Here is a 13300-nt window from a genome sequence, read left to right as displayed (position 1 = left end):
AAGTTTATCTGGGGACAGTAGGGAGGGGCAAGAATTATCTAGAAAATGTCTAGGGAAAAATTGAGAAAAAATAGCTCTGCCAAATATTAAAATGTATTACAAGGCTTTAATAATTAAAACAACGTAGTAGCAGCACATGAATAGACATATACCAATGGGTCAAAAGAGGAAGATCCAAACACAATGGGAACGTAACATGTAAAAGTGGTATTTTAAATCAGAAAGAAAAAAGACTGACTATTCATGAAATGATATTTAAATTTTGGGGGTAGTCAAACAGAAAAGCATAAAGACATACTTCATTCTACATAACGAGATAAATTCCAACTAGATCAAATACTTAAATGTAAAATTGAAACCACAAGTACAAAGACTTTGAAAGACACTTTGGTGATGTCTTACAAAGATAAACACAGTGTTACCATATGATCCAGCAACCATGCTCCTAGGCATTTACCCAATTTAGTCGAAAATCTATGCCCACACACAAAAAGACTGTACACGAATGTATTTTATAGCAGCTTTATTCCCAATCACTTAAATCTGGAAGCAATCAAGATGTTCTTCAATACGTGAATAAACTATGGTACATTTATATAATGAAATATTTATTCAGAAATAAAAAGAAAAGAGTTATTGAACCATAAAAAGATATAGATGAAGCTTAAATACATTTTGCTAAGTAAAAGAAGCCAGTCTAAAAGGCTACATACTATAGGATCCCAATCATATGACATGTTGAAAAAGGCAAAAAAACAAACAAAACAAGAAGTTAGTGGTTGCCAAAAGTTCAGAGGGAGGGGAAACAGCAATGAATAGGTGGAACACAGAACACTTTTAGGATGGTGAAACTGTCCTGTGTGATACTGTAATGACAGAAACATGTCATAAAGGATTTGTCAAAACCCATAAAACTATACAACAGAGTGAGTCTTAATGTAAACTATGAACCTTAGTTAATAATAACGTATCAATATTCGTTCATTACTTGTAACATACGAGGCCTGCCAATTAAGTTCGCAAACTTGTTCCAACGATGTTGTTAACCTTTTTTGTTATCAGAGGGATTATCCATTATGAATTTGTACCAACTGGACAAACAGTTAACCAAGTTTACTATCTGGAAGTGCTGAAAAGACTGCATGAAAAAGTTAGACGACCTGAACTTTTCGCCAATAATTCATGGCTCTTTCATGACAACAATGTACCAACTCACACGGCACTGTCTGCGAGGGAGTTTTTAGCCAGTAACAAATAACTGTATTGGAACACCCTCCCTACTCACCTGCTCTGGTCCCCAATGACTTCTTTCTTTACCCAAAGTTAAAGGAAGTATTGAAAAGAAGACATTTTGATGACATTCAGGACATCAAGGGTAATATGCCGACAGCCCTGATGGCCATTCCAGAAAAAGAGTTCCAAAACTGCTTTGAAGGGTGGACTAGGCACTGGCATTGGTGCATAGTTTCCCAAGGGGAGTACTTTGAAGGTGACCGTAGTGATATTCAGCAATGAGGTATGTAGCACTTTTTATAGGATGAGTTCACAAACTTAATTGTCAGATCTCGTATGTACCACACTTAATGCAAGATTGTTAATACGGGAAACTATGAGGGGGTGAAGAAGGTATATAGAATTCTTTGTACTATGTGCTCAATTTTCTATAATTCTAAAATTATATTAAGAGAACAAAATCTGTTAATTATAAAACAAAACATGAAACCATAAAGGAAACATGAGATAATTCCACTAAAACCTTGGAGAAGTCCTGTGTAATTCTATATACCATAAGGAAAGACTGATAAATCCAACTGTATAAAAACCAAAAACTTTTAAACAGAAAACAAACAAAGCAGAGTCAAAAGAATGGAAATGTGCACGCGTGCACGCATGTATACACACACACAAAGAAAGGATATGGTCAGACAGTTCACAGAAAAGGAAATACAAACAGCTCTTAAACATAGGAAAAGATACTCACCCTAGCAAAGGATAAGAGTGAGCCTCTGTCTCAATTTAGGACTACCCCACTTCAAGCCTCTTCACCTTTATGGATGGGGGTCAAAAGAGAACCCCAACCTCTCCTTCCCAGGCCTCCAAGATTCCATGTGCAGAGGTTAAGAGGAGGTCTTGGGCACCCAACTTTCTCTACTACCCAGTAACTGAGAACCTGAGAACATATGCCTATCATTCTTGTTTATACCAGTTCCTAGAAGAAACTCCAGACTAGCTTTCCCATCATTAAATAGCTATGCATAGCCGTTACCCCCCAACTTCTGAAACCATTCTACTGAATCCCCTAGAATTCACAGCACACTATCAACAAAAGCCCCTATCCTTAGTCCTTTCGCTCTACAGAAATCTGCTGTCCATGGAGGATACCACTTGTCCTGCAGCCACATCGAGTGGTAGCTTTGTCCTTCCACAGCTCCTGTACCTACTAAATGAGGTATGGGTCCTCTTTGCTCCCGTTGCTACTTCCAAATCATTCTCCCTCCCTCTTTCCTAAAACAGTCCAGTTCTGATCCTATCAAACTATCTTCCTGTTGCAGCCCATTTAAAAATACCACAACAGCCAAGGCCCTTAACTCTCAATGATTTTAACTCCTGGTTCACTGACACGCTTTCCAAAATTCCTCCGATCTTAATTCTCAGAGACGTTAATAATAATGTAAGTGATGCTTCCCTTATCTTGGCTTTCAGCTTCTATGCCACCTTCCTATTATTAACTGTCATGGCTACATCCTGGAACATGTCATGACCAAACACTGAAAACCCCTCTGTAATCTCAATTTCAAGCATTCCGACTACTAACTTTCATTTTTCTAATTCACTCTCTCTTATACCCAACTTTGTGCTGTTAGGGCAACTCGCCTCTGCTCCAGCTACACTGTATCTTGCAGGGCCTTAGAAAGCACCAAGTGTCCCCACCTTGCAGCACTCATGTGGGTGCTATTTCCTGTGCCTGGGACCTCTCCTTTCAGCTCTTTGCTTCTTCTCAACTTTAAAATCATAGCATAAATGGTATCCCCGCACACCAGTTCCTTCCTGAAAAAAATATAAGTAGGTCTCCCCTTCTATTCTCCACTAAAGCACTCTGCTCACACTATCTTCTTAGCTCATTATCTGCTTATCGATTTCTATCTTCCATTAGTAGACTGTTACCACAGCTGATGACAAAAGCTGTGCTTGCTTCATTCAGCACTGTATGTGAAAAGCATTATGCCCAGCCAGTACTCACTGTTTGTCAAATAAAAGAAAAAAATGACTGATGCATAGAGAATGAAGCTGACTACCATAATTCTGTCATGTTAAGAAAGTGAAAGACACAGGGAAATCAAGATCAGGCTTTACAAAAAAAACCCTTTAATTTTATTCCTGGTGGAATTCTTATACTAGTTTAAATTACATTAAAGAACTCCAAATATGAATCATTTTCTCATTTGTAAACTGGAAAAACCTACAGTACCTAGAGCTACCGTAATGATTAAATAAAATGTTTATAAGGCACTTAAACAAGACCTGGCAAATAATAAGCAGTCAATAAATGTTGGCTATTATTCTTTAAAAAGCACTTAAAAGACTGAAAAATTAAGACCTGTAAATTGAGGAAATGATTATAATAAAATATGTATTGCAAGAGAACTATTTCTCTCCCTGATGCTGCCCTTCCAACTTGAAGATGCCTAGGTCAGAGATTACTTTTCTCTTAAACAATCAGGAATACCGGTATTCTATCAACCTCCAGTTGAATGTCAGAAATAGTCACAGCTCAGGTACAGGACAGGACAATAGAGAGCCAATGAAAACCATTTTTAACAAACTCTTTCTAAAGATGTGTGTTTTTCACAAAATATTAATAATGACTATTATTTTATCCTTCTAATTCTGTTTGAATAAATCAAAGATTTACTATCTAAATAGATCCCTTAGCCAAGTAAAGAAAATAGGTGTATCATGTTTTTCACCTTCAGTCAACTATATCTTATTCTAAAGCTAAGCAAAGACAGTTAAGATATAAAATAATAGCACAAATTAATCTGGCTGTTAATTACAGAACTTTAATTTTAACTTGTTTTGTGGATAATCAATACCTACCTCCACAATTTTTACATAAGAATATAAACAAATCAATCAAAACTAACAGACAAAAGCTATTTATATGTGAAGGCCTGTTAAGGAAAACTGCTACTATCATCTTGAAAGTTCTCGATTCTAAACAGAGGCTTTTCAGTCCATCCATCATATGACCTCACTGGCTAGGCAATTTTTTTGTACTTACTCATACACTGGAACTGCACACTAAAAATCATGTGAATATCTTAGGAAGTCAGAAAAAAATTCAGAATGTTTTTAACGTTTAAGTGCAGCATATTCAAACATTTAAGACTTAAAAAAACACACCCATAACCTATATGAAGCAAATAGGAATTACATCTATTAGTTTCTTGAAATTGATAAATTTGAATATTAATTTTAATTATTAAAGTATGTTAAATATTCTACACACCATTAATCAAAACTAATGCTAAACTAGAAAATTATTTCTAACTTGTCAATTTTTACAACCACTGTAATACTAATAGACATTAAAAGAAATACATTTATAAGGCTGACAGGATATATTTATAAGTAACTAATTAATTACAAATGTAGACTAGTGTTTATAATATGACTGTTGCTTATGAATGGGGGGAAATATATTCATATTTGGGTGAAGAAACAATGGAAAGATGCAAAAGAAACATAAGTGGTTACCTACAGAGAACAGGGGAGGGAAACAGGGATAGGAATTAGATTTGTCAATGTTCATCTTTTTAAATTATTTTAATTTTTGAGCCATGTGAATATATACCTATTTTTAAAACAAAAAAGTCTGTTTTTATATAAGCATAAGTATTTCTTTAAATTAACAAACATTAACACACACACATATGCATATGTGATTTAAAGAACAAAACAATCAGATTTTTTAAAAGAGGAAGAATTAAGGAGGGATTTTCAAAACACCACTGGAAGTCATGCTTCTGGGTCATAGTTCTGACCAAACGAAATTTCACAATAATAGCTTTTTTTCCCCTTTAAAACTGGAGAATATTTTCCAAACTACCAGAGCTCTAAAACAGATGACTCTTACAAAAAAAGAAGAACAAGCAGGAAAAGCAGGACAAGAAGGAGAAGATGAAGATGAAGAAGAAGAAGAAGAAGAAGAAAAGGCCAAAGATTTTTAAAAATTATTTTCTTAGGAAAAAAGGCTTAAATTAATATAAACTATTTTATTTATTCAGTAAATAATTTTATAATATATTGCTGTTTACAAATCATTTTGATAAAAAAACGAAACTTACTGAAAGAGAAATGCTTTTCCTAAAGTTCTCTTCAACATACCTAAACCAGCCCTCTTAAATACAGAGGGTGCCAAAAAAATGTACACCCATTTTAGGAAAGGAAAGAACTGTATTAAAACTGCAATACTGTATACCAATAACAAAAGAGCAACACAAGTCACCCTTGACTTCTGCAATTACAAGAGGTGCTCAAAGTGGTTCCCATCCAGACAATTCTGATTACGGTGAACTACTGCTTGAGCATAGATTAACATTTCTTAAAATGTGTATACATTTTTTTGGCACCCCCGGTATATCTGTTTGATAAAATTACAGATTAACACCAAATGGTAACACTTTAAAAAAATCTAAACTGTTGTCTAGTATACAAGCAACTTTATGAACTGCACTCCAATCCATAACTCCGCTCTACTTTAATCTACCCTATCTAACTCTGTCTTAGGAGAACTCACGTTCCCTTCCCCAACACACACACAAATTACACGGCTCAGTCTTCTCTAAACGCACACCTGGTATCGAGACTACCTTGCTGACGACGCACAATACTGTTCTATATGCTTATGCCACCATCAGCAACCCACACCTAAACATCTGTATCTTGGTTCCTACACAACACGAGTTAGATGGACCTCCCTAAGTTTTCCATAGATACTAATTATAAAATAATTTAAAAGATTAAAAACAAACTATAAGTGGTTTCCAGGTGCTGGGGGAGAGGAGAATGGGAAGTTGCTTAATAGTACAGAGATGCGGTTGGGGATGATAAAACGTTCCAGAGATGGACAGTGGCCATGATAACACAACAATGTGAACATAACAAATGCCCTGAACTGTACAATTCAAAATGCTTAAGGTGGTAAATTTTATGTTATGTATATTTTACCACAATGACAAAAAACCCACAAACAAATGACATATTACGAATGCCTCGGTAAGTATCTCGGAGTTTACTGCTCTCCTAAAAAGAACCTTAATGATTTTCAATGACTAAGTTGACCTGAGAATATGAATCAATTCTGTAATACATGCATGCAGGCACAACAACTAGGGCTCACAATTTTAAGGGCCAACAAAAATGTCCTAATTTCTTAAAATAAAAGGAAAAAAATGAACTTTTAGGTCAAAGAAAATGTTTTAATGTATAATAATACACTTACCTTTATAACAATGTAATCATAAAATATTTGTGTTCTTTTTTTTTTTTTTAGAGAAAGGGACCCAGGAATGCAAAGGTGCCAATTTTCAAACAATTCTTTATTAACAAGAGCTATAAAGAAACACTGCATTTACACAAACAATGCTTAGAAATTAATTATGAAAGTCATAATGTGGTCCTAATGCATATGTAAAACACTGTTCTGAAGAGAAATCACACACGAGAGCAAATATTGAGGGTTTGACATTTTTTAAAACCTCAATAATATTAGAATAGTATCTCAATTATCACTTAATCCTTTTCAAACAATTCTTTATTAACAAGAGCTATAAAGAAACATTGCATTTACACAAATAATGCTTAGAAATTAACTTAATGAGGATTTAAAGGAGCAATAACTGCCAAGGGAAGAGAAAATAACTGAAAAGAAAAAAAGAAAGAGAAGGAAAGAGGAAGGGAAAAAACACTGATTAAACAGACAAATAAAACCACCCCTCATTACATAAATTAGGAAGTATTTTCAATTTTGCTTAGTAAATTCATAGATTTAGCACGTCAATTAAAATCCAAAAGGATAACTGAAATATTAAGTAATAATACTAACAGAATATGTTGTCTAAAAATAAATTTGAAAATATAAATAAAAAATAAAAAATGAGTATTTTGATTACTGGATTAAAAAAAATGATGGAAAATAGTTAAAGCTACATATTAGTACATCTTAAATATATGAGGACAACATGGATGGACCTTGAAGACATTAATACTAAGTGAACTAAGTCAACAAAGACAAATACTGCATGAACTCACTGATATATGGATATACCATGTTTCCCCGAAAATAAGACCTAACCGGAAAATAAGCCCTAGCATGATTTTTCAGGATGACACCCCCTGAACATAAGTTCTAATGTGTCTTTTGGAGCAAAAATTAATATAAGACCCGGTTTTATTTTCGGGGAAACACATTAATAAAACAAAACTCACAGAAAAAGAATAGACTGCTGATTGCCAGAGGTGGGGGGAGGGGGAGATGTGGTCAAACGGTGAGATAAATAAGCTGAGGCTATAATGTACAGCATGGTGAGTATAGATGCAATACTTTACTGTATATTTGAAAGTCCTCAGAGAGTAGATTTTAAAAGTTCTCATCACAAGAAAAAAATAGGGAAAAGAGTAACAAACAACTGTTTCTATTATAGTGTAATAACGTTAACATGAAGGAAAACAAATTGATCTCTTCCTCTTCATTATACATCATACAGAATTTCAGATGGATTACAATTTTATTTTTTAAGTAGAAAAATATGCAATATTTCTAGTAATGAAAGGGAGGTTGTCTTTTCATGTCAAGCAACTAACCAAATTATCATAAAAAATATCTACAAAATGAAGAACACCAAGATAAAGAGAAAACCAAGAGTGGAAGAAAAGAGACTTTGCAACTGGAATGCTAGATAAAAGTCTTATCTCCAAAATATACAGGGGTGGAGCTAGGTTGATACCCAGTCCTCAACAGACAAACTATCACAAGACAGGACTTTAGTCAAAAAGAGACAGAGGTGCACCCATTTAACCATGTGCCAGGTACTAATACAAGCAGTGTGTGTGTGTGTGTGTGTGTGTGTGCGCGCGCACGCGCGCGTGTGTGTGTGTGTGTGTGTGCACTAATATACTAACCTCATACTCACAACAAGCCCCCTATGAAGAAGATACTATTCTTATTCTTATGTAGTAAACTAGAGGTAAGTTGCTTACCCAGTGTACGTAGCTAAGTGGTAATAGGTCGGATTTGAACCCAGGCAGCTTCATTCCAAAGATCATGTCTCAACTACTTGGCTATTTGCTTCTTTCCTCAGTACAACAAAACTTCAGGGCCCTTTCATTCTACAAATCTAAGTCCACTAGACAGATATAAATTACTTGATATTATAAAAGGCAAAGCAAATAAGAATAGTTTTAATATAGTGCTTTAAGGATTCTGAGGACCATAGCATGATTTTGGGTAAAAAGGGTAAGTACAGCTCTGTAGAAGAAATAACACCTATATTGGGTGGGGAAGGATATGAGACACAGAGCTGGGAAATGGCTGAAGGCTCCATACTGAGGGGTAGAATGACCAAAAGCACTAAACTCAGGTAGAGAAGCACTGACAATTCAAACCCTTGAGTTGAAAAGAACGGTATATATAAGAGAAGTTAATGGAACGTAAATGATTCAAAGGCCTAAGGAGGTTAGACAACTCCGCACAGAAGGAAGAAGAGTAACATGGTCACAGTTTTTATAAGGCAACTGAAGATAAGAGATGGAAATGGAAAGACTTCCCGGTTAAGGAATGTCTCAAGTAAAGGGGGGAGATGGGATAGAAAAAAAGAAGAAGGGATAGATATCTAGCACATGGGAGCTACTCAGATTTCGATAAAACTGAGGAACTAACAAGGTCAGAAAGAACAGGACTACCATGTAAAGACAACAAAGGGGATGGATGAGGCCATATCCGGAAGCCACATTTTGAGGGAACCTGACAAAGGGAGCACATTAGGGACTGAAGCAAAGGGGTAGAAAGGCCCTAAAGACAAACTGCTCCAGCCTGGTGTGGCCATGTTCAAGAACTTAACTAAAGGAGACTTTATAACATCGACATTCTGAGGGATTATGGAAGCAGACTAACAGAATTTGGTCACAAAATAAACGTGGAGGTCACTGTGAGGTTATAAGTGCAAAGGAAAGAATAATCGTTTCATTAACAGAAACAGGGAACAAAGAAGGGAAAGGAGGTTTAAATCAAAAAGAGACAACGAGTTCAGGTTGACAGATGGTGAGATTAAGCCTTATACAGCATGATACTCAGAAATAATCCTGTGTCCACAGCACTAGTGCTTGAGGAAGAAAAATCAGAGCTGAAAATACACGTCACCCACATAAAGACATCTGGAAGTTGTGAAACTTCAAAAGAAAAAATGTTAGAAACGAAAAGAGTGTGACGGGGAAAAAAAATGGATCAAAAAAAGTTTAAGGAACTATTTATATTTAGAAGAGAAGGAAGAAGAGCCAAAGAAGGCACATCAGAGGGTTAAGATCACCACAGAAGAATCAAACATGCCTAACATTTTTCACATGAAAGTACATAAATAAGACAATATTTGTGTGGCACGAAGGGGCAAATGAAGCTGCTAATAGCTGGATGTTATGAGCCTAGGAATTAAGGAAACCATTAACCTATACACCAGTTAATCCACTCACTGCACTTTTTACAAAGCTCTGTTATTACCCAAAAAGCCATATGCCAAAAAGTTTAAGCATCTCCTTCCTTAAACTGTCTCTCTTTCAATAGTCACTCATCAGTTGAGTAGAACGTTGCAGATGTGACAACGAAGAAAAGAACTCAGAAATAACCATCAAACTTTGTAACTGAGACATCACCGGTAACTGTAAAAATCAGTGAAAAAAGCTAGATTTCAGGAGGAAAAGAGTGATTAATTAAAGTAGCAACATTTCTACCATATAACCTAACTGGTTATAAACAGTAAACTAAATGTTTTTCCAAGAAAGAGTTGATGATCATCCCATTCTCTTTTAAAATAAACTGTAATTTTCATATGCTCACCTTCTTACCCTTGTTTTAGTCATATTAATAAAAAGGAAAAAGGAACAAAAATCCTTTGAAATTTGCAACACTTACCCAGTACGAGACTGACCGACTTTATCACAAATATCCAAAATGAGGCCCCAATCCTCAGCAGTATTCATCTCACTGGTTGCTTTCTCTGTATATTATAAAAAGAAATTACAGAAACATTGTTTGAAAAATCTTTAAGAGGAAACTAATCAGGTTCATATTGTAGTATAATCAAATATCAGCAAGTCAGAATAAATTGCCAGCAGTCTGGTTACTGAGATGTTCAAGTCCATCTTTAAAAGGGGAGAGAGGTACCTCTACTACCTATCACTATTTTCTCCATTCACATTTCAGTGGTTGCACTTCTTGCAAAAAATTAGTCATTGATTTTTCTTTATTAAAAATATTATATACTGGTCTACCCCTTTCTACATACAGAAAAACAAAAGTAAGAAATATTTTCATCATCAAATAATTCTCAGCTTTATTTGCCAGTGCAGTAACAGAGCCCTATAAAATGTTTCAGGTAATTAAATTAACTAATTACCTTGCTTTGTTAATTTAGGTTTCTGAGTAGAAGAAACTGAACAAAAGAAAACCAAGCTTTGACTGAATGTTCCCTTGATTAATAACTTGACACACTGAAGATATCAAAAGAGGGAAACCATGAGAAGCAACAGCACAAACAATACCTCAAAAGCTATACAGCAATAGATACATAGCAATAGATATAGATATACAGTAACCTACTCAGGAGACCCAAGAAAGGTGAATCATATACTGGCAGTAAGAAAAAAGCATTAAGAACCAGCCTGTTTTATACCACTGTATTCTCAAAAACTTCAAGTACTGGAAGCAAAAGGAAATCTGTAATTGAGAGTGAAGAATAAAGAGGACTTCAAGTTGGGCGGAATAGGTTTGAAAGGTGGTACTTTAGTCCCTACGCTCCCTTCCTTATTTGAGCTCTAGCAAGCACCTCTCCCCCACCTGAACAAACGTGTGAAGGTTTGTTTTCTGGAGGTAAAGCAAAGTTTTTCTAGACAAGTAGACACCAAACATAGTTGAGACACAGGCATCAAAAATAAGGAATTACTTTGGGTTTCCAGTCCAGCACGTAAGAAGCTTAGAAGTTATCACTCCATCCTAAGAAGTAAAACACTGAAAAAGTGAAAAATCAACAACTCTTCTTAGATGCCTTAGAAGTGAGGTCACAGGGCAAACCACTGCCCCCAAAATTAGAAACACAGACAGGTGGACACCCAGAATCACCACTTAACAGAGCAAAAACCCATGAGCAGAAACATCACCAGAAACCAGTAACAGGATATAATTTAAACTGGAACCGACAAGTTGCTGGATATAGTGTATGCCAGTCTGGTAGTTAAAACTCCAAAGGGGGCCCAGTCACAGGGGAGCCCCCCCATATGTTTGTGAGTTTTACAGGACAAAAGTTTCCTTAGTTTTCCAGCAGCGGGAAGGGAACAATAACCATTTTGAAAGACACCAGAGCATTTTCTTCTTAATAAGGCCTATTCCCAAGAGAAACTATTTACCAGCACCTAACAAACTAGGGTTTTACCAGAGACTAACCCACCTAGGTAAGGGAAATACCCACCTCCAGCCCACTCTAGCCATCCTGTTCCACCTGAGGGGGGCAGAGGCGACTGATAACCACGTGAGAAATTCACACTCGAGGCAGAGACTCACTACAAGACTGAAACCTAATCACAGAACCAGAATGTGTCTCCTCCACTGACACCTTAACCATGACTACTGTAGGCTTGTGCCTTCTGTCTAATACATCGTGTCCAGCGTGCAGCAAGGCACACTGAAAGACAAAAAAAGTCTAAAGAGACAGAGCAAACATCAGAACCAGACTCAGACATGGCAGGGGTGTTCGAATTATCAGACCAGGAATTTTTTAAACTATGGTTAATGTGCTAAGAGTTCTAAGGGAAAAAATGAGACAGCATGCCAGAGCAAACAGGCAATGTAAACAGAGATAAAAATTCTGTAAAAGAAATACTAAGAATATTTCTAGATAAAAATTCTAAAAAAGAAATACTAGAGATCAAAAACAGTATAAAATGAAGAATGCCATTTGATGGGCTCTACAGTAGCATGGGCATGGCTAAGAAAAGAATCTGAGCTTGAGGCTATATCAACAGAAACTTCCAGAACTGAAAAGCCAAGATAAAAAAATGACTAACAGAAAATTGGAACAGATTATCCAGGAACTGAAGAAAACTACAAAAGGAGCAACACAGACATGATTGGTATACCAGAGAAGAAGAAAGAAAGGAAAAAAAAAAAAAAAAAAAAAAAAAAAACAGAAGAAATACTTGAAACAATAATGACTTTGAGAATTTTCCCAAATTAATGTCAGACCCCAAACCACAGGTCCTGGAAACTCTGAGAACACCAACCAGAATAAAAGTCAAAAAAACAACACCCAGGTATATCACATTCAAACTGCAGAAAAATCAAAGATAATGAAAAAATAAAAAAAGAAGACAGCAGAAAAAACACCTTACCTATACAGGAGTAAACATAAGAATTACATCTCATGTCTCAGAAACCGTACATACAGGGAGAGAAAGGAATGAAATCGCTAGTGTTAGAGAAAATAACCACCAACCTAGGATTAGGTACCTTGTGAAATTATTCTTCAAAAGGAAAAGAGAAACAGACTTTCTCAAAGAAAAACAGGACATCTGTTCCCAGTAGACTGGCCTTGCAAGAAAAGTTAAAAGTTCTTCAGAGAGAGGAAAATGACAGAGATGTATGCATGTGTGCTTCTGGATAAGCGAAATGAATGACAGCAAGGAGAATAAAAACTCAGCAAACTAGGCCTAAAGGGGAACTTCCCCAACATGATAAAGAACATCAACAAAGAACCTACAGCCAATATATTTAATGGTGAGACACTAAGAGCTTTACCACTAAGATCAGGAAAAAGAAGGATGTCCCCTCACCACAACTTTCCACCGTCATACCGGAGAGAAGTCCTAGCTAATGCAAAAAACAAGAAAGGATATAAAGGTAGATAAAGAAGGAAGAAATAAAACTGTCTACTCACAGATAGCATAATCATCTATGCAGGAAATCCAAAAGAATTGTCAAACAAACAAACAACACCCCCTGGAACTAATAAGTGATTATAGTATAGCAAGTTTG

At 35.8% G+C, this 13300-nt stretch overlaps 1 protein-coding gene across 2 annotated transcripts in view; it reads right to left on the bottom strand.

The window, feature by feature from the left end:
* The window catches only part of STAM (signal transducing adaptor molecule), a 59300-nt gene that overhangs the window by 35757 nt on the left and 10243 nt on the right, over positions 1 to 13300 (bottom strand). The window contains exon 2 of one of the 2 annotated variants that reach the window (XM_019752083.3): positions 10187 to 10271. The exons of the other annotated variant lie outside the window; for it this stretch is intronic. Coding sequence (XP_019607642.1) covers positions 10187 to 10271 — 85 coding nt within the window. The remainder of the gene's footprint in view (positions 1 to 10186; positions 10272 to 13300) is intronic. 2 annotated transcript variants of the gene reach the window in all.

The sequence above is a fragment of the Rhinolophus sinicus genome, chromosome 1, assembly GCF_057876585.1.
Source record: "Rhinolophus sinicus isolate RSI-liver-muscle chromosome 1, RSI-T2T, whole genome shotgun sequence".
Taxonomy (NCBI): Eukaryota; Metazoa; Chordata; class Mammalia; order Chiroptera; family Rhinolophidae; genus Rhinolophus; species Rhinolophus sinicus.
The sequence above is the reverse complement of the archived record's forward strand: the minus strand, read 5'-3'. Positions and strand labels throughout refer to the sequence as shown.